The following is a 21,543-nucleotide window of genomic DNA, read 5'->3' on the forward strand; positions in this document are numbered from 1 at the left end:
CTTTTTGAGAGTGAAGAAAGCTTTACTAACCATTCCTTACTGGTCTTTCCTGCCCAGGAGCCTTTTCCCCCTAACGTTTTGGCAAGAGTTGTATCGAATGCCCATATGCCCATGCCCAATGGCCATGGTTGGCGTAGCTTCATTGGCGGAAGTTGGAGAGCTGGCCTCTACACAGTACCTTTGTGTTTCATTTTGGATTCTCCCAAAAGTAGACGCTGGGACAAGGCCTGGGCGCAGGTAGTCTATTGGGGAAATATTCTAGTTACTACCATTGCAGAACAAACCGCTCCAAAATTCAGTGGCATAAAATCACCACTTTGCTATGCTCGCAGATTCTGTGGGTCAAGTACTCAGACGGGGCATGGTGGGGGCTGCTTGTCTCTTCTCTACAACGTCTGGGCCATCAGCCAGATGACGCAACAGCGGGGAGTGACTTGATGGCTCCGGCTGGAATCATCTGGAGGCCACTTCATTTACACATCTGTTGGGCGGTATTGCCTGTCAGCCGGAACACCTCCATGGCGCCTCTCCATGGGGCCTGGGCTTCCTCATAGCTGGCTTCTAAGAGTGAGTGTCCTAAGAGAACCTGGCAGAAACTTCATGGCCTTTTCCAATCTAGTCTTGGAAGTCATATAGCATTCTTCCTGCAGTGTTCTATTTGCAGGAGCTGTCACAAGTGTCCTCCCTCTACCCCGGCTCAAGGGAAGGGAAGGGGACAGAGACTGTCTCTTGATGGAAGGAATAGGAAGGTTCTAAAAGAGCTTGTGGGTGGGAGGTGTTGTTGTGGCCATCTTTGGAACACACATCTACTGTAGGAGGCGATGCCAGGAAGTAGTGGGGAAGGGAGAAATGCCAATAAAGGGTATATGCTGATGAGCAGGTTAACTGGGTGGGCAACTAGGGCTCACTTCTGCTAGGGACTCTCTGAAGAAGTGTCCTGCATCGTGCATCAGAACTGTCCCTCTGAGGGACAGGGGGCTGAGTATATGCTCACTGACTCCTGTCCCTCCCTGGTTGAAGGTGGCCTGAAGATGTGAAATTTCTGCCATTTCTGGTCTCATACACCAGGCGTTTGGGTATGCAGAGGACTTTCCTGAATGTTTGGGAAGATGAAAGGATTTTGGTGCCGTAAGAGGAACATTACATTTTAGATTCCCCCCCTCCCCCCGAAATGCGCTTGTCCATTTCTATGTACAGGATCCTGCCATGTTGCTTTGGTCTCATTGCCTCTCTCTTGTTTTCCTCTCCGTCTTCTCTTTGTCGTTCCGTTCGTAGCAACCCTTGAGTTTCCTGTTCTTATCTTAGGCAGGAAGTTGGCCTCTGTCTCCTGCAGCTTCGGTGCCTGCGGGGCATCTCCTTGGGGGCTTGGGACAGTTTCACACGTACACCGCTTCTCATAGTCACAAAATGACTGCTGGTGCCCATGGGGACAGGCTCCTTCTTCATTTATGTCTTAGCTCAGCTCTCACTTAGCTGTTATTCCAAAATACCGTAGACTGGGTGGCTACAACAATAAACGCTCATTTCCCTCCGTGCTGGGAGCTGGAAGTCTGAGATCAAGGAGGGGTGAGCCCCTTCCCAGTTCACAGACTGCTGTCTTCTTGCTGTGTTCTGGGCTAGGGAGCTCTCTGAGCCTCTGCCCTCAAGGGCACACATCACATTCATGAGGGCTCTGCCTGCCCCCAAACCCCACCTCCACATGCCATCGCACTGAAGATCAGGCTTCCACATATGAATTTCGGGGGGGGTACGCACACTCAGTCCATAGCAGTTCACGTCCAGAAGAGAGAGAAACCTCCCCCAGCGATGATGGGGTCAAAGCCTTTCTCTTGGGTCTGGTTCGGCTGGCTTGAGTCAGCATTAATAATGTTCCCCAGAGACATGCCACGTGGGAGCTGCTTAAGCATGGGTGCTGGAGCCTGTCACCCACTGGGGTGACCGTGACTGGCGCAGAGGAGACCAGTCAGCCACACCCCTGAGGTCAGCCTCCTTTGAGCCACTCAGAGGGGCTCAGGGATGGGTGGATGTCTGGACAGATGTGAGGTTTGTTGCTGAGGAAGGGAGGAAGTGAAGGCCTGAGTGTCAGTGTCAGGGGCTCTTGGCCCACCTTGGATTTCAGCTGAAGTTGTGGGGGGAAGCTCTGTGCAAGCCGGGACTCACCCAGCACTGCCAGCTTCCCAGCCCACGCTCCCTGTGTCGTCTACATGTTCCATCCCTGCGGGAGCTTTGCTCATTCACCAGCACATGCCAGAGATGTTAGGGTGTTCACTGCCGGGGACAGGAGCTGGGGGGCAAAAGCCAGCCTTCCATTGTCACGGGTGGGCACATTGTGAGAGGTGTTCCAGACCATTTGGAACTTTCCAGACCCTTTGCAGACACCAGCAGTACCCAGCCCTGTTGTTGTAGCAGTGACCTCACTAACACACTCTCTGTCGTATTCCTCTTGCCCGCCCCCCACCCCCCCACCCCGGGTTCCTAGGATCACCTCCCAAAGACACTGCCTGCACTTGAATCTCAGGCTCTGCTACTGGTGGGGGGAGGGGCACAAAACTAGGGCGAAGGGCCAATTTCATAGGTCATCCCCAATAGTTCTTCCTGTTGCCTGGGTTAAAATTACACATCTCTTACTGACCTTGGGCCAGTCAGTCACCTGTCTGTGCCTCAGTTTCCTAACCTGCAAAATGGCCATAATGATGTCACCTAATTTGTAAGGCTGTTGGAAGAATGAAGAGAGAGGCCGTGGGCAAAGTCCTTAGAACAGTGCCCAACACACCGTAAGTGCTCAATAAATATGAGCTGTTTGATTACATTTTAAATTAATAATAGATCTTGAAGGTCTCTCCGTGCTTTTGCACTTCCAGACTAGTCTCAGTGTGTTAGCCAAGATTCTTGTTTGCAAGTGACGAAAGCCAGTGTGAATTAGCTTAATGGAAATGGGGACACTTGGCTCCCTTGACTGTGGGGTGAAGCCGGGCCTCAGGGAAAAGTGGGTTCGGAGAAGTCTTCTCTGTCTCTCGCTTGACAGAGGGATTACCTCCACCTTTTGATAAGAGAAGGCTTAGACGAGAGAGGTTTAAAACACTAAAAGTGTAACCTTGCATGGAAAAGAGTCTGGAAATAGGAAATCTGGGGCTGGGTTGGTGGCCCCTTGGTCACTAGGGGCACAGACCCTTTCTATCTGTCCACTCCATCTTTTTAGAGTAGGGCTTTTGTTCTCAGATTGCCCTTCTGGATTAAGATTGATGTTCAAGTGTCAGCCTGGAAGGAGGTAGAGAAGTGGAAAGGCAAAAGGTCATGACCCCCCCTTTTTGGGGGGCTGTCTCGGAACTTCCGTATAATACGTTCCCTTGCACGTGCTTGGTCAGAACGCGGTCTCACGGCCACCCCTGGCCGCAAGGGCAGCTGGGATATGTAGTCTGCATTCAGCGTGGCAATGTGCTCAGCTAAAACTGGAGTTCTCTTACTAAGGAAAGCGAGAAGGGATAATGGTAAGTAGCTAGCAGGTCTTATGACTCAGAGAGGCAGAGAGAGGAAATTTCCAAATTCTAGCCAGATGCCCACATTTGAACCAATCAGCCATGGCCATGAGGGACAGAGACTTTTTTTTTTTTTTTTAAACCATAAGCTGCCATTATTGATTATGACTTAAATGTATGCAGTTCATTAAAAAATAATCACTGGTCGTTCGTCTGCTATCGGCTAGGCATTGTGCTAAACCTAGGGGATTTTATGATGAGCAAAAAAGACACTTCATTCTCAGTCTCGTGAAGTTTATAGTCTGGTGGAGGAGACAGATAATGACCAAATAATCACACTGATTAACGGAAAAGTGTACTGATGGTAAGTGCTCTAAATGAAGAGCATGTGGCCCCTGAGGAAGTGACAATGCAGCTGGGAGATGAAGGATGAAAAGGGGCTTAACTCCTGAGGGTGGCAGTGACAGCAGTTCAGATAGAGTACGTCACTGGTGGCGAGAACAGCTTATGCAAAGGCCCTGTGGCAGGAGAGAGCAAAACTGCTGCAGCGAGGCATGTGGCCACATGGTTGAAGATTCAGCTAGACTGACTGGAAGAGCCAGGCCAGGTAAGGAAGGCTTCAGAAGTCACCCTAAGCGCGTTCCACTCCCCTGCCCAGGATGTCGTTGAAGTGTTTTAAGTAGAGAAGTGGGGGGAGTGGTAGTGACATGATCAGAACGTTTTTGAAAAGAACCCTATGGCTGCTGGGAGGGGAGGAAGGGAGGTGGGGGAGGCAGAATGGATCCAGGGAGGCCAGTGAGAAGGCTGGTCCCATTGTCCAGGTAAGAGTTGATGGTAGCTGTGGACTAGGGTGGGGATGGAGAAAATTGAGAGGAAGCTGGTGACAGATTAGATGCTAGGGCAGGGGAGACAGAGGTGGGAGAGGGGACTTCTGGGTCTTTTGGCTGCAAGCTGGGATGGGTGCTGGCGCCATCCTCGGAGGTGGGGAACCCTGGAGGAGAACCACACCGCAGCCTCCGACTTGGGCTGGTCTGCGCGCTGTTGGGATATTGGGAGTGGAGGTGGCCTGCAGGCAGATACGGATTTGCAGCTTAGAGAGGAGGTTGGAATTGAAAATGTGAATGTGCACATCTGCTTGTGGGTGGAAACTGAGGCCATGGGTGTCATGAGCTCGTTTTCCCCCCCCGAGGGTACAGTGAGAGGAGAAGAGCCTAGGAGAGAACCCTGAGGAACACAAACCTTACAACAAGGGACAGGAAATGAGTTTCCTTCCTTGGGTGCAGATACGAGCGCCTGCAAAGTTGCTAGATGGAGGACCGGAGAGCTGAGCCCCGGAGGTCTTCCTCTGAGAGGACTGTGAAAAGCAGAATGGATTGTTCTGCCAGCTGAGGCGCTGAGGGCTACAGCGGGGCAAGCCTGAGCTGACGGACTTCAACAATAAAGACACTCCCGTCACAAACCGCGAAGTCCAGAGGCAGCATCCTGAGCGGGCTTCAGGGACGTTTTGCCAGGGCTCCCTGGTGTCATCAGGGATATGGGCTTTTTTCGTCTCTCCACTTTGCCATCCAGGGGGTGGGCTTCATGCTAAGGCTGGTTCCCTTCAAGGTCACGAGATGATAAGCTTCCTCGTTCATGTTCAGGGAGAAGAGAGACTTGGCTTCCTTTCTCTTAAAGGAGAGGGAGAAGCGGACTTTCCTGAAAGCTTCCAGCGAGCCTCTCCTTAAGTTTCACTGGCCAGAACTGAGTCACCTCCCCATTTATCAGCCCCTAGGGGGTGAGATTACTTTTCATCCAGTCAGGACCACCCTTTAAGCTGATGGTCAGGTCCCAAATTGCATGGCTGCCAGTCAAGGAGGGAAGGACGGGATCTAGATAGTGGGGACCAGCATCGATTCCCATCTCCCTCTGGGGCGCCTTCTGTATTGCATGCTAGAGAGTTAAAAACTACATTCTCAGACTGCCTTGCAGCCAGGATAATGACAGTGAATTAGGTTCCGCCCGTTAGATGCCCCGCTGCGGAGTTCGGATGGCAGAGGTGGGCAGGGGCCATTTTCTTATTGCCTTGTCTCTTGCTGCTGGCGAGATGGTCATGGAGGCCCTAAGTTTTCTGTGACAGTGTTCCAGTGTTGGGCCTCCAGCACAGTGGGAGACAGGAGACCGTTTTAAAGGCAGTGGCAGCGGCCCCCTGACCCTTGGGTCACACCGATAGTGCTGTGTTCTTGAACTCAGTAGTTCCAGTGAGCCTGCTGATATCCCTGTCTGGTTTTGGAGCAAGTGGCTGCTCCCCTGGTGGGCCGGTTCTGTGGAGATGTTCTAGGGGGTCCAGCTGAAGGCTCTTCCCCTTTGGTCCTTCCAACAATTCTGTCAGCAGCAATTCCCTGCTGTGTTAACCACTTTCTGCTTCAAGGGGATTTAATACAGGGAATGAGATGTTTGTAAAATGTGGGTCTAGCGTGGGTTCTGTTCCCTGGGTCTGAAATAAATGTAACTGACACAGCCCCAGGTTAGAAGCAGTGTGGGGGCTCCTGGGGGGCTCAGTCAGTTGAGCGTCTGATTTCGGCTCAGGTCATGAGCTCACGGTCCCGTGGGTTGGAGCCTGACACCAGGCTCTGTGCTGACAGCTCAGAGCCTGGGGCCTGCTTTGGATTCTGTTGTTTCCCTCTCGCTCTGCCCCTCCCCCGCTTGTGCTCTGTGTCTCTCAAAAATAAATATTTAAAAAAGAAAGAAGCAGTATGTAGTCACAGAGGACTATGTGTGGCTGGTTAGGGAAGGCAACAGGTGCCTGGGCCCCTCAAAGCCCCTTTGGAGATTTTGTGTGTGTGTGTGGGGGGGGATCCCCAAACTGCTGTCATTGCTGGAGACATGTAGCACATTGCTCAGATTATAGCCACTTGTCCAGAGGTATGTGAAGGGAAAGGCAGACAGGCACCAGTACTAAAAGTTGAGTGTACTGCCCACAAAAGGAGGGACCCCAAAAGCTGGCCCCAGGGGAGATTGAGTTCCAGCCTGCAGCCTGGCATCCAGCCCTCAAAGCACATGGCCTTGCCTCTCAGTGAGTCCACGTTGGGGGTTCGAGTTAGGTGGCACGGTGTTGTGGTCCCCAGGGAAGTTTTCGGTAAGGTGAGGACATGTTTGTAGTTTGAAAGCTCACCAAGGCAGCTGGCAAGGGGGAGGGATGGGCTGTTCAACACATTCCTGAACACCCTTGATGACAGTTGAGTGGCCCTGGGGGCAGCTTACTGTTTTGGGGTAACTTTGCCTGCTGAGCCAAAGTTCCACCTTTCTGCATGCATGTACTTGCCCAGGTGTGATCAGTAGGGCTGGCCAGAACCTTCCCCCTCCCCCCGATGAAGTGGGGAACCATAAAGGGGTTGTAAACCGGCTATCAAGAGAGAAATCTGGCTCTGGCTCACAGTTGTATTTGTTTGGCAGGTAGAGTTAACTCGATTGCAATTCTTTAAGGTGACACGCAGTCTTTCCTGTGAGTTTACAGGCTCCAGTATTCCCTGATGTATCAAAGCAACCTGCTTCATTCATGCTATTGATCGGGCTCTTGAAATCTTTTGAGTTTTCGACCCCAGTTGTTGAGGAGTATTTAGGACTGAGGATGCTTGGGACCTTGTGGATGCCAAAGGACCCCTGGAGTGTGTGACCCCTGGCGGCAGCTACACGGTGGTCACGCTAAGGGGAGGGAAATGGAGTGGAAAAGATGCAGCTGCAATAAACAAGATTAATATGAAATAGGATGAATGTGTAACAAAAAAATGTAAAAAGAGAAAAAAATCCAGCTGCCTCTCAGATGCCTCCTCTGCCCACACCCCACCCCCAATCACAAGGTCTAGAGGCGCTGGTGAGTGGCCAAAGTCCCTTTAATATCCCTGAATTGCGTTACAAGTAATACTGCCGGAGGTGAGGAAGGGAGGGGGGTCTGGGGTGCGAGATGGGGGAGGAGGAGGGAGGGGGAGCGCCAAGCGCTCATACAAAATATGGCCAAAAGGCTTAGCATGCATGGAAAATTATTGCTGTCAGAAGTTCCTATTTACAGGGTCAACACCCTCCGTAATTGCTTCTGCGACCCCTCTCCCTCCCCCCATCCCTGCTGCCTCCCTTCCCAGGTGGGCCTGGAGCTGAGAAGCCCTCCCTAGAGAAGGGCCCCTGCTCCAGGGGCCCCGCCAGTCTCCACCCTCCTCTGTGGCTGGGAGGAAAGAGGGAGGGGTCGGAGAGTCCAGGACTCCTGCCCCCAGAACTGGGCGCCTAGTGATGGGGCAGAGGCGTGTGCTTAAAGCAGGGGGGGCCAGGGCCCGTGAGCGTGGAGGTGTGTGCTTCGGTCCTCGCCCGGGCATGCGAAAGCGCGGCGGGGGAGGTAGTGGCGGCCCCTCTGCCCGGGAGAGTTGCATAGACGTGGCCGGGAGGGAGCGCTCCTCCCGGGAGCGGAGCAGGCCGGAGGCCCCAGCGGGGTCCGGGGCTCAGTCGGTCCCTGGAACCTGGGGTCCCTTGAGAAGAGGAATAAATAGGAAACAAATCGAGGAGGCTCCTCTCTCCGGTCTCCCTGGAGTGGGAGTGGAAGGCTCAGGAGGGTGGGGACCTGCCCCATGACTGGATCTCCTGATACCCCTCACCGCCACCCCCCCCCCCCCCCTTGAGGGTAAGCAGGCTATCCTTCTCATTCTCGTGCCCCCTCCCCAGAGTTCAGGCTCTGAGGAGGGTGAGGCTTCTCCGTCACTCCCCAAGAGGGGGTGTGAGTGGGGGGTGGGGTGGGGAACAGCTTTCTATGGCCGTTGCTGTCTCTCTCCTTGCCTGGCTCCCTGACCTCCCAGTCCAGCTGGGGAAGCCAGACCATCCCTGGGTGAGGCCAAGAGATTAAATATAACAATAAATAGATAAATAAATAAATACATAAATAAATAACTGGAGAGGCCCAGCCAGACAGGGGGAAGGGCATTTGTGAGGTGCCCCAGACTCCCCCCAACAAATAAGGAGGGGTACCTGTAGTCCTGGGGGTGGGGGAAAGTGCTCAGAGAATCTGGGGAGCGGGCAGCTGGAGACTGGAAGCCCAGGGAGGGGCTGTCCTGGGGTGAGAGGAGGACTACATTAGGGGGGCAGGGCCTGAACTGCCCCTCAAGTCTGCCCCTGGTCAGGTGAACACAAAAAGATGAGAACTGCGGGGAGGATGAGGGGGTCTGGAGAGAGTAGGGGGTGGGAGCGGTTGAGAAGGCCCTAGGACCGAAGAGGGTGGGAGATGTATGTGAGCATGGTACAGGGGGCTGTGAATGGCTGGACCTAAGGCCAGGGTATGGAGGGGATCAGGGACACACGAGGGACTCCAGGAGGGGTGAGGATTGGATCCCTAGATGGGCACACATACAGCGAGACCTGGCAGAGGCCAGAAGGACGGTCTGGGGTTGGAATGTGGTCTGGGAGCTGCAGGGCCTGCGTACTGGTGTGGATGAGGAAACCACAACAGACGTGAGAGTCAAAGGTAGGTTTGGGCCTTAGATTGGGGTTCCAATAGAGGAACGATAGGAGAGACTCAGCTGAGAAGTGGGAAGAGAAGTCTGAAAGAGGGGAGAGGTGCAGGATCTGGGCGGAAGGAAATCTGGGGCCCGGGAGAGGTGCGGTGCGGACCTGGTGCCTGAGTTGGGAGCAGGGGGTCAAGGTCCGAGTCTCAGGGGGCGGAAAGGACGTTGCGGTCGGGTGCGCTGGGGTAGCCAGTGCCAGAGGTGAGCGGTGGTTTTCGGGGCGGGAGAGAAAAGTTCCGGGCTGGGAGGGGTTCCCCACGAGGGGGGAGGGGTGGGCAGGGAAACGCTGTTGGGGCACGGAGAGGATGGAGGTGGAGGTGGGGGGCCCCGAGGGCGGCGGCGGCGGCGGCGGGCGGCTCAGCTGGCGGGGCCGGCGGGCGGCGGCGGGGGCGGCTCGGCCCCCTTGACGCAGGCGGCCTCGCAGTGCTTGTGGAGGTAGGACTTGAGCGCGAAGCTCTTGTCGCACTGGCGGCAGCGGTAGTGCTTGAAGGCCGAGTGCGTCTGCATGTGCGCGCGCAGGTTGGAGCGGTCGGCGAAGGCCTTGCCGCAGTGCGCGCAGCCGAACGGCTTCTCGCCCGTGTGCGAGCGCATGTGGCCCTGCAGCAGCCAGGGCCGCGAGAAGGCCTTGCCGCACACGCCGCACTTGTGGCGCAGGTTGTGCGTGAGCACGTGCATGGCCAGGGCGGGCATGGACACGTACGCCTTGCCGCACGTCGGGCACTTGCGCGCCAGCTGGCTGTCCAGGCTGCGGTGCGTCTGCTTGTGGCGGCTCAGGTTCGACGACGTGGCGTACGTCTTGCCGCACTCGGCGCACGCGTGCCGGTGCCCGCCGCCCGCCGGCGCCCCCGCGCGCCCCGCGCGCCCCCCGGCGCTCCCGGCGTCCCCCGCGCCGCCCGCGTCCCCGCCGCCCGCGCCGCGCCGCCGCCGCGAGCGCCCGTCCGAGATGAAGAAGGCGTCCATGGAGTAGCTGTCGGTCACGGCCGCCTCCCCGCGGAAGTAGCGCGCCGACAGGCTGGACTGCGGGCTCTCGGGGTCGCTGTACTCCTCCGGCGCCGCCGGCGGGTAGGCGGGCTCGGCCGGCGCCAGCTCCAGGCCGGGCTTCTGGTCCGCATCGTAGCTGCTGGGCGGCAGGCAGTGCGGGGCGTAACCTGCAGGGGCGGGAAGGGAGCAGGGACGTAGGTGAGGCGCCGCAGGGGCAGGTCACACTCCCGGCGCTCTCCAGCGCGGCGTCCCGGAGCTCGCTCTTGGGAAATGTTGGCGCTCCTAACTAGGACGGCGGTCGCTGTCCTGCGCCTCCGCCCTGCCTGTGTTCATATCCTCCGCTATGGGCCACCGATGAAACAACCCCTGCGCCACCCTCTTGGAGCATGGCGCCCCCACGGTGCCACTGGCTGTGTGTTCACTAGCTTCTTAAATGCTCACAACCACGCACTGAAGGTCTTACTGTTTTTCACACCCACTTTACAGACAGAGACGTAAAGCGTCTAAACCCCCAGCTAGTAAGTGATAGAGCCAAGATTCAGACCTTAGCAGGTTGACGCCAAAGGCCATGCTGCCTTTATTCTAACAGCATTGTGCCATTCCAGTGCTGTAACTTCTTTGAATCTGTTTCCTCATCTACAAAATGGAGCTTATAATTGGGCTCTCCCTCCCAGGGTCTTTGGAAGGGCAGAGTTAAGTGATGAAAAGAAGCACGTATTAAGCATGCACCGGGCCCTGCTTCAGTGCTTTATGCATGTTAACTCATTCAGTCCTTACAGGCCCTACAAAGTGGTGCCGTTCTCATCCCCAATTTCTGTGTAAGGAAATACAGAGAAAGGGAGAGAAGGAGTACCCAGTAATTACTATATAAATGTTAGCTATTATAATTATGCTTTTTATTTGCTTGAATAAGTGTCCTCACTGAAGGTTATTTAATTGTCTGCCTACCCCACCAGGCTGTGAGCTTCCAAGGGCTGGATTTGTGTGCCCAGCATGTGCCTGGCTTAAAAAAACAGGTGTGCAATGAGTAGATGTTGCATAAATGAATTACAGCCCTGTTAGACCCATCTCCCGGGGCTGCTAGAGGATTTGAGAGGTCAAGTGTGTGGCATGTACTAGGTGCTTCAGGAATGGGACTTCCTTGTACTTGCTCCTGAGCCTGTTTTGCTCCCAGCTCCACTAGAAGCATTCTGGAGTCTCCCTGTGAGAATTCACCTCCCCCCCCCCTTCCCTCCTCTTTGGAGTTGGACCAGAAATCCTGTCTACCTTGGGTTTGTGTAATTGGTGGGTAGGCAGGCTGAGGCTCGCCCAGGGGATTCCACAGAGGCTTCCCAAGTGCAGGGGCCACCATGATTTGTCTCTCCTTCCCAGGGCCTAGCGTGGTCCTGGCACCCTCCTCAGACCTGGGGTCCGGGCTCTCAGGGGGAATTTCTGGCAGACGTGCACAACACTTACCGACCTGGCACCAAATTACAAAGTGTTTCCATTGTCTTTCGATTCCAGGAGAACAAGGAAAGTCAGGCCCCTTTCTGAGGCTTCAAGCTGGGGAGTGGCACAGCAGGAGATCTGACCTTCCTTCTGACCTTGAGACCCATTCTCCCCACTCTCCAGCCTCCCCCACTCAGGAAAACAGGCGGAATAGGACTTTGTAAGCAGGGAACTGGATTCACAGCTTTTCCTTGCGTGAAACAGCCTGCCTGCCCGATCCAGCCTCTGTACCTCTTCCTCTCATCTGGAATTTGGGATGGTCACAGAGTAAAGTCTGTGCAGAGTGTCCCCCAGCCCTGAAGGCGAGGGCATGCCCTTTTTTTTCTTTCCCTTCAGCTGCTGGCACAAGACAGTCTGCACACAGAGTGACTGGGGACTGTGGGGGTGGATGACTCAGTAGGGAGGGGCTCGGGTTGCAGAGAAAGCAGTGGGGTTGGCAGTTTTTTAATGGGGGAAGGAGAGTTGCCCCGCCTCCCAGCACCCCATTCCTCCCCTCCTGTCTGCCTTTGGTCTGGAGGCACTCCCCCCCCCCCACTCCAGGAATCAGGCCCCAAAACATTCAGGGAGTATTGTTTCAGACTGAGTTAAATACCTGCCTGGTACTCCCAGACCTCCTGTCCCTGGTACCTCTATTGTAACTCCTGAGATAGTGATAATAACAGCAAATATTTATTGAGCCTTACTGCATGCCAGGCTTTGGGCTGGGCGCTTCACTCCCATCACCTGACCAAATCATCACAAAAACACTTTCACTACAGATAAAGAAACTGAAGTATGGAGTGGTAATGGTGCTTGCTCAGGGGTGGAGCAAGGATTGGAACGCACTGCCCTGCTCCCTTGCTTCCCACACACCCAGAGGTCCCGGAGGAAGTGGCTACTACCTCCCATCCCCAGGGCCCCAGCTAGCCAGCGCTCCATAAGCATTTGTGAAATGGGTGATAAGTGGCAATGGAGATTTGCGGGGCCAGCCTCACTCCCCAGCCCAGCGTGACCCGCTGTAGGCCATTCTGCCTACCTGGTCTTTGGACAGCTTGACTCCTGGCACAGATTCTCGGTGACCTTGAGCAAGTCATGTACCTTTCTGTGCCTCAGGGGATAGATAGTATAGGATCCATGTGTCAGGGGATCACTGATCATGTGACCAGCGTGTGTCCTGTTACTGAATAAGGACGGCATACTGGTTAAGAGCATAACCTTGGTGCCCCACTGCCTGGATTGAGTTCTGACTTGACTGTTCCCAGCTGTGTGACCTTGGACAAACTGCTTGCCCTCTCTGTGTCGCTGTTTCCCCAGCCGTAAAACGGGGGATAATGGAAGCATGCAGACAGTTGCAGCAGGGAGTCCGCGAGTAAAGAAACCGCATGTGAAAAGTGAACAAATGCTAATGAACATCCTAGAGAACTTAAATGTGTCAGGTGCCATTTTGAGGGCTTTATATACATGAATGCATTCCATCCTCTTGACTCCAAGTTTGGTATCATCTTACAGACCAGGAAATTTAGAAACAAGATGGTTAAGCAACGTGCCCGCCTAGTAACTTAGGGCCAGGATCCCAACCCAGGATCCCAACCCAACCCAACAATCTCCCCACATGGGTTTCTGTGATGCGGTTTTGTTGGCATCTGCTAAGACACATCTTGATGTTCCTCTCTGGGCCTCTGTTGCCTCAGGACGTGTAATTTCTACTTCAGGTTTGGGTGAGAAAACTTTTGGTGGGTGGCAGGAGTTCAGTGACCCAGGCCGAGTCCTCACGGGCTCCCTGCCTGTGGTGCCCTCTGGTGGCAGCCTGTAGCACTGCAGCAACTTACTCCTGTCGCTGGGGGGCTCTTTACATAGAAATAGGGGCGCCTCAAACAAAGGCTGCTCTTCAGCCTAGAGACGGATGCAGAATTGCCTTCAGGACAGGCATGGCAGACCAGACCTGATTCCCAGCAGCCGTGAAGCTCCACGTGCGTTGTGTGGGTGGGGGCGGGGTAGAGTTGTGGGCTAGAAGAGAGTTTTTGTGGTCATATCGGGAGGAGGTGGTTCTAACTTGCTTTGTGACCTTGGCCAGGTTACTTAACCTCTCTGGACTTGGTCTGTACGGAAGAAGGTCGACTGGGATGCTTTAAAGACCCATTCTGCATCGTGGCCCTTTCTGAATTAGATCCTCAGGCCCTTTTCCTGTCCCTCCAGCACACCCCCAAGCTCCCTCAATTCCACCTCACTCTCCTCAGAGCCACCCTAGACCTCTCCTTGTCTATGTGACCTTGGCAAGTTATGTAACCGTTTTGTGCCACGTATGTATAAGAGAGCTTGTAATAGCACTGAATGAATTAATGCATATAAAGTGCTTAGTACAATGCTTGGCACACAATAGACTTCCCAGCTGCTATTATTATTATTAGCATTATTATCCCTATGTTTCCTGGTGATATCCTTCTAATCTAGCAAGAGTAGAACGAGACACACATGGGAGTCTCAGGCTGCTATATGATCTTGGGCAAACCACCTCACCTCTCTGGGCCTCAACACTGGAGAATCCTTTAGGACGCTAAGTTGTGTTCTAACTCTGTGCATGGAACCCCGATGGGTTTTCGGTGCTTTCCTCTGTTCCACAGGTGACCATAGATGGCTGAGCTACTTGTCCCCCATCTGACAGAGTGACAGAGTGGGTCACGATAGAGGCAGGAATGGCCAGGGACCCAGGGAGAAGAGACGTGGCTCTCATCCTGGTTCTTTTACTCATATCCTAGCTGTGTGCTCTTGGGCAAGTCACACAGCCTCTCTGGGCTCGAATCCCCCATTGGAGGGATTGGGACTAGAGCCACCCCTGCCACCTGGGGGAAGACTCAGAAACACTTTGGAGACAGCATACACATGTCACCTGCGAATGACTCTTGGCCTTCTCTGCCTAAGAGTCTCGATACTTTAGATTGAAGGTCCAGAATCCGTTAAAAATGAAAAATCTGGGAGCCAAAGGAATGGTGGGAAGGGAATTTTACAAAGATTAAGGTGCTAGGTGCTCTACAGACACGGTCTCACCCAGCCGTCTGGCCCCTTGGGGTGAGGGGAGGCATTTCTGATAAGTGCCATTACCAGTACCACTGCTTTCATTGAACCTCCCCTGGGTGCCAGGCACAGTGCTAAGCCCAGAGGCCCAGAGAGGGGAGAGGATTTGCCCAAGGTCGCTGGAAGAGAAGCTGGGCTTGTAACCCTCCGAAGCCTGTGTTTTTTTCCAGAACACCCTAGCTGGATGGAGACTGCTGGGGTAGGAAGTTTTCAACTGGTGGGGGAAAGGAGCAGTGGGTTTCTTTTCCAGGTAACATCCCCCACTTGGCCCGTGTCTGATAGGATGGTGGGGTGTTGGGGGCGGAGAGAAGCTATTTGAGAAACTGTTCCAGCCCCTTGTAAGTTTTTGCAAATAAAACTAACAGAAGTAATGATTGACTCTTATTAAGCGCTTACTGTGTACAAGGCACCCTGCTCAGTGCTCTGTGCACATTACTTCCTCTCTAAGGGAACGTGATAGTCACTTCCTCCGGGGCCGTATAGAAGCTGAGGCCCAGAGAGAGGCCTTGACCCACCTCAGGTCACAAAGCAAGTTCACACCCGAGTTAGGCCAGCCTCCTGCCTCTCAGTCCTTGACTCCCTTTCCCAGTCTCTCCCAGATTCCCAGGGTCCCAACCTTCCTCCAGGGAATTTCCAGCCCCAGTCCCACTGCCCTGCCTTGAGATGGGCAGAAAAAGAGAGGGGCCTGGTAGTGGGCCGGCTTTCCAGGTGGCCCACTTTCCTGAGGAGGGCCCAGCCCTGCTTGGTGGTGGGAGCTGGAGGGGCTGCTGCACGGGTATATTTAGAGCTGCTTCTTGCTGTGCCAGGGCCTCGGGCCTCGAGAATCAGCTCCAGCCAGCTGAGCAGAAAGCCAGGTCTGTCAGCAGCAAAGCGGGATAAAAATAGTTTCTCCTGTCTGCTCACAGAGCTGGGCAAAGGGGCTGGTGCCTCCCCCTCCCCTTATTATAGCATCTTTGTTAGCTGTTCCCTGGGCACCAGACCAGAAATGACACCCACATCCTCCAAGGGCCTAGCAGCTGGTACACCTGCCCACTGGGGAGGGTCCCTGGGAGTCCAGATGAGCAGGGGACAGAGCGAAGTCTGGCCCAGCGTGACCACGGCTGTAGGGTGTGGGGCTGACGCCTACTGACCCCGGCCCAGGGAGTGTCTAGAGGATTCCAGGGTCCCTCCCTACCTTCTCCCCACTCAAGAAATCCCACATATTCTGTTTCCTCCTGACTGTGACCCAATTCCTGTGGCCCATGGGGAGGTCCACAGCTCTGCAGGAATCAATAGGAAAGATTTTTCAAGGGGTTGTGGAGATAGGAGTGGGTGGCTAAGGGTCTTGAATTGCCTAGCGCTGACTGGTCTGCTCCCTTGGGGGAGTCTCCGGAAGGCCCTTGCACAATGCATGCAGGCGCTCCACGCCTCCTGCTTTCTGCCCTCCCCTCCTTCTGTTCCAGAAGGGTACAGTCAGAGGGCCCATTCCAACCTCCCTTCTTACCCAAAGGCTGGCAGCCGGACACCTCAGCTGGGAGGGAGGCCAGGAACTCTGGGGGTCTCATCTCTCTCAGCAAGGGTCTCATCCTGCCTCTCAGAGGGCCTCCGGGCTATGGAGGGTCCCTAGAACATGTAGATGAAGCACTCACCAGGGAGGTGCGACAGGGTCCACCATTTATGCCCCGTGACCTCATGCAAGGCACGGGTCTCCCTGGCCTCGTTTGCCTTTGTAGGTTGGAGCTAATCCTCCCCTGTGCTCACTGCCCTTTGCCCACAGTGTGTGTGGGGGGAGTTGGGGTGTGGGGAGTTTGGGGGATGATATAAATTGCTGTGCTGACATAGGGACTTGATGTATTCTTCTGCTGTCCCTCAGGAACCACAAACAGACTGCTTGAAAAATAGATGCTCAGCTCTGTCCCCTCATGTCACCCTTGTGATCCCAGGCTTAGAGGGGACTGTGGACCCCAGATTCCATATCCCACATGGGCCCTGTTATTCCATACTCCCACTGACTAATTCTTAGAAAAATCAGATTTCTGGGTCCCTACAAGGTCAGAGCTGAAAGAGATCAAGTTCAACTGCTTGAGTTCATGAGAAGGAAACTAAGGCTGGGGTTGGGGGAGACCAGTCCAAGGCCACGAAAAAGCTAATGGTGAGTCTAAGACATCAACCTGGCAAGCCTTCAGAATGGACCTGGACATGACCTTGAACTAGAAATTCGATCTGGATCGTAATCCTGGACCCTGAACATTGACCTGGACCTGATCTCGGACATCGAAACTTGAACTTGGACATGAATTTGTTCTGAATCTTGGACTGGACTAGCCTAGGACATTGACCTTGGACCTTGTCCTAGACTTAAGGTTGGACATGGATGTTGGGCCTGGATCTCAGATCTGGACCTGGACTTTGAACCTGGACCTCTGACATGTCTCTAACCTGGATCTTGGGCCTAGATCAAGACTGCGATACCAGGGGAAGTGGTAGTTAAGAGCCAGATGGGCCTGCTGTGTGTCCTTGGGCACCTCCCCAGCCGTCTCTGGGCTCCCTCTGCCAAGGAATTGGGGCAGCCCTTTTGCATCCCTGCTCCCCAGATGGCCTTTCTGAGGTGTGGGGTGGATGTGTTGGGGCCTTTCAGCCGGGCTTCCAGGCCTGGCCTGGAGCGACTCCCTGGCGCCATCAGAGGGAGTGAGAGGAAGTGGGCGCTGGTGTAATGTGGTCAACTAGATAAGCCCATGGGCAAGAGTAGGAGTGCTTCTTCAGCCTGCTGGAGAGGCTTAATGTAGCTGTGGAGGGCAGACAACTGTGTTATTGGATTGGCATTGATCCCTCATCTGCCTGGGTCGGATGCACTGTGAAGCAGTACGGGGGCAGGCCCAGGGTGGGGGGGGGGCAGAGGAGGGAGGACAGGGAGCCCAGCTGGAGTTCAGAGCTGGGGTGTGAGGGTGTGATGGAGGTAGGCAGTGAAGATGGGCTGAGATCCACGGAGACTACAGCCACGCAGATAGATGAGCAGCAGCAGCCTGCTCTGGGATGGCTGAGAGTTCCCCCAGCATCTCCCCAGGATGCGAAGGGGTGGGCTTGGTGGAGTTGGAGGGCGAGGTTCTGAGAGGGTCAGTCAGGAGGATGTGAGTTGGCATCTCACAAGACGGAATCTGTGTTCAGAATCACTCAGGGGAGAGGAGGGGAAGGGGAGGCTGCACTGAGGCAGAAAACAGTGGAGGAGCAAGAGGAGAAGGAGGGGGAGAAATGAGGCATTGTATTGGACAGGATGGTGGAATTAAATCTGGTCTGCCTTCTTTGGGGAGCTCTGCAGAAAGGCCTAGAGATTTTTCCATTTGGGAAGCTTCCCCTTCCCTGTTTAGGGGCTCTTTGGGCTGGGGCGAGGCCTAGAGCCCTGATGCACCTGCACCTTTTTGCCCAGCCTGTAGAAGCTGAAAAGGGAGGGAGTAGAGCATTGCTTGCTTGCTTGTGTGTGTGTGTGTGTGTGTGTGTGTGTGTGTGTGTGTGTGTAGGAGGAGTCCTCCAGGAATCCTCAGCACTCCCAGGCATTCCCTGAGCTGGGAGTACACCTCTTTAATTTGGGGCCCTGAATCTTCATCACTTAGGAGCCAGTGGTTCTCCCGACCTCCACATTCACAGGCCCCCCTCCCCGCACCCCTCCCCAGCTTCCCCTCCCACCAGCCTCATCCTGACCCTGTAGCGGCTGCTGCAGGAATGGCTTGTAAGAGGATCTTTCTAATAACTGGAACTATCTCCAGCCCCAGGCCCTTCCCCCCTTCCCCCCTTCCCCCTCCCTTCTCCTCCCTCCCTCCTTTCCTCCCTCCATCTCCTCACCTCCCCCCCCTCCTCTCTTTCTCCTTGTTTACCCAGCACACTTACACACGCTGGGAGAGAAAAACGTCGGCTCAGCAATTTTTCACACTTCCCTCAAACGCTCAGCAAGGTTATTTCCGGCAGAGTGGAGACAACGGGCCACTAGGAGCCGGTAGGCTCTCTGAGGACCCCCAGCACCCTACCCACCCGTGGGATGAGGGAGCCTTCACTGCCCAGTCTAGCCACACCCCAGGGATAGGAGAGGCCCCTGACAACAGGATGAGGCAGACCTTGTGTTTCCTGGCCATACCCAGGCTTGAAGGGTCACCCCCTGATCTCCGGCACTAACCCTGGACTGCAGATACTGCCAAGAGCGGCTAAGCCAGGGTGCCCGTCCTCACTGTGGGGCAGCCTGCAGAGAATGAAGCCAAGAAATACCTGGTCTCAGAAACTCTGCCACCCTCAGCCAGGCATTGGATGGCAAACAGAATCCTACAGAAACCCCGACAATGGCCCCCTGCATTCTGTTACACCCTCATCCAGGCATCTCCAGAGCCTCCCATTCCACACTTGACCTTCACAAAAGCTGAGCTTGTCAAAGTTGGAAGGAAACTCAGTTCAGCCATCCAAACTCTTTCCCTGCTGGGGAGGCAGAGGACCACAGAAAGGAAGACACTTGCCCAAGGTCACATAGCGAGTCAGAGACCTAGAGCCCAAGTCGCTCAGGGTTCTAGGCCAGGGATCAGACTATCAGGACAGCCGGAGGATTCTCTGGAGGCCAGGGAGCTGGTCTACAACCTTCTGGGGAAAGGGCAAAAGACAAGGGAGTTCTAGGGTGTCAAACCTGGTGGAACCCCTGTGGGAACACCCCTGCTGGTAGCTTTGCCCCAACTTTTGCTCTGACCCACCATTCACTCAGGGGCTCCTTTCAAAGCTTTTTTGGCCTGAATTCAAAGCAAGGCACTCCTGCCTCCCCCCTGAGGAATAGTTTGCAGTTTAGACTGTGCATGAGAAATTCTCTAGGCTTCTCTGGGTTTCCTCAACTGGCCTGGGGACAGGACCACAGAAGCCTCAGGGGGTGGGAGCCCAGGATTTTGTGCCAGTCCCCCAAGGGATCCACATCCCAGTCTTGCAGGCATTTCTACCCAGATCCTAGCACACACACGCCCCAGCCCTGGCATGGTCCCAGGTCCACCCTCTGTCCTGCCAGCACTCAGACAAGCCCAGCCATATCCCTGGGCCTCTGTCCTCGAGCCCAAGAGGCCCTGGGGTCAAGAAAAGAGGACAGTAGAATGAGAGACATATGGGTGAAGAAAATGGGGGTTGGTTCTCTTGGGGATCTGGAGGAGGCCAGGGGCTGAGGGGCTGCAGCTGTATCCCTGATCACTCCCTAATTTCTTTGACCTTGATGAGGTCACAGAGCCTTTTGCCCAGCGCCCTCTTGCTACCTGGCTTGACAGAGTGATGGAATGTGGGTGAAGTGCTTGGCAGTCCCCAAGGTGAAACTCCCACCCTCCCTGGCTCCTGCCTTCACCACCTCAGCCCACCCCCCCATTCTCAGCCCTTTTCTTCTCTTCGTTTTCTCTCCTCCCCTCTTCTTCCTCATCTCCCCCTCCCCACACACCCCAAAGCCAATGCCACATGTGATGTCAGATTTCTTACTGCCAAAGGGATGCCTCTTCTCCAGACACCTGCCCTGGTGTGGGCCATCAGAGGAGAACCCTTTTGTGATCCCCTTGATGGGGGATGGGATCTACGGAAGCAGTCTCAGATTCTTCTCTACATCCTTCAGAGATCACCCCCTTCTGAGCCTGAATGACCTCTCTTGTCCCTCAAACCCTTGTCCCTGCGGGAACTTGCTCTGAGAAGAGATGGAGTGTGTTGGGGGTGGGGGACTTACAAGGAACAGCAGGGCTGGCTCTGGAGGGGGTTGAGAAGCTGGAGTGGGGAGGGAGTGCAGCCCAGGGGACCAGGAGCCACTTTGGGGGAACCCCTCCTAGAAATCCCCTCTTCCTTGCAGTCCCCAGGACAGGCCCAGCCTTTGGCAGGCATGTGGCTGAGGGTAACAAAAGAGTTGCTGAGAGAGGGGACCTGAGAACACTTGTCTGGCATCGCCAGGGGGAGCAGGCTTGAAGGGAAGGAGGGAGCCCCAGCTACACCCAAGGAGCCAACCCTGTCTCCCCAGGGACTGGTAGTGCAGGCCCGCTTATCTTCTCCACCAGGGCAGTACACTCAGACATCCAGCCTCCTTCCCTCCACTGGGGAGAGGGGACCCACAGACTGCCTTGTGCATTAGCCCCCCAGCATTAGCCCTTCGTGGGTGCCTCTCTCTCTCTCTCTCTCTCTCTCCATTCTCTCACCTCCCCTCACTCCAGCCCCGTTTAGGGCCACAACTTTCTAAGTCCGGGCTGGCGCGTGGCTGTGGGATGGATCGACCCTGCGACTTTCCCTTTGTAGGGACCTAGCCCCTGCCCCGCCCGCCCGGCCCTCGGGAAGCCCGGGAGGCGCACACAGCCAGGGAAATCTCTACCCGGGGTTCCCTGCCGCGCGCACCCCTCCTCGTGGCCCGAGTTGGGGAGGGCCCGAACTCCCCTCCCTCTTTCCCTCCCCCCCCGCCCCCCCCCCCCCCGCCGGGTCCTACTCACCGTTGTCCCCGGGCGGCCCCCGGGCGCCAGGCAGCACGTAGGCGGTCTCCAAGGGGTGGTAGGTGGGGGCCGGCACCCCGCTGCACTGGAAGCCGTCCCCTTTGATCTTCTTTACCAGGAAGGAGCGCGGCATGGTGCGACTGGCGGGGGGCTCGGCGGGGGCACTTGCGTGGGGCCCCGGTGGGGGGAGGCGGCCAGCCGGGCGCGATTGGCTGTCGGCGCGGGGTTTCAGCACTGGACAGCTCCCAGCGGGCGGGCGGGCGGGCGGCAGCGCGGAGCCGGCACCGGTGGCGGCGGCCCCGGCTCTGGCTCGGGCTCCCGCTCGGGCTTGGCGGCGGCGGCGGCGCGCAGACAGGCGATCGCTGGAGCTGTGCTCAGCACTCCGGCTGCCTGCCGGCTTTATATGGGACGCAGGCTGGAGGAGATCAGGTGGTCCCCTAGCAATGGAACTGTTCAGCGCTCTAATCCATCAAATGTCCCCCAGGACAATCGCTCCGCACACGTTCCCCTGAACCGGCAGCGGTGGGGGCAGGCCAGGCGCAGGGAGCAGCGGGCAGGCAGGAGGGGAGAAAGTGAGGGCGAGAAAGG

At 55.6% G+C, this 21,543-nt stretch overlaps 1 protein-coding gene and 1 long non-coding RNA gene across 3 annotated transcripts in view; one reads left to right on the plus strand and one right to left on the minus strand.

Moving 5' to 3' along the window:
- The first annotated feature begins 3,971 nt into the window (after window positions 1-3,971).
- Window positions 3,972-21,543, plus strand: part of LOC124504313 (uncharacterized) — a 70,709-nt gene continuing 53,137 nt past the window's right edge. For both annotated transcript variants that reach the window (XR_006960369.1, XR_006960370.1), the window contains exon 1: window positions 3,972-4,083. This is a non-coding gene — a long non-coding RNA (uncharacterized LOC124504313). The remainder of the gene's footprint in view (window positions 4,084-21,543) is intronic.
- SCRT2 (scratch family transcriptional repressor 2) lies at window positions 9,353-21,088 on the minus strand. The gene is made up of 2 exons (XM_047069766.1): window positions 20,956-21,088; window positions 9,353-10,143 (listed from the first exon to the last, which is right to left on the minus strand). Exons 1-2 carry the CDS (start codon window positions 21,086-21,088, stop codon window positions 9,353-9,355), a joined length of 924 nt encoding a protein of 307 aa, XP_046925722.1.

This window comes from Lynx rufus, unplaced genomic scaffold, assembly GCF_022079265.1.
Source record: "Lynx rufus isolate CCGP_SWC_20201006 ecotype Redwood Valley unplaced genomic scaffold, mLynRuf1.p SCAF_8, whole genome shotgun sequence".
Lineage (NCBI taxonomy): Eukaryota > Metazoa > Chordata > Mammalia > Carnivora > Felidae > Lynx > Lynx rufus.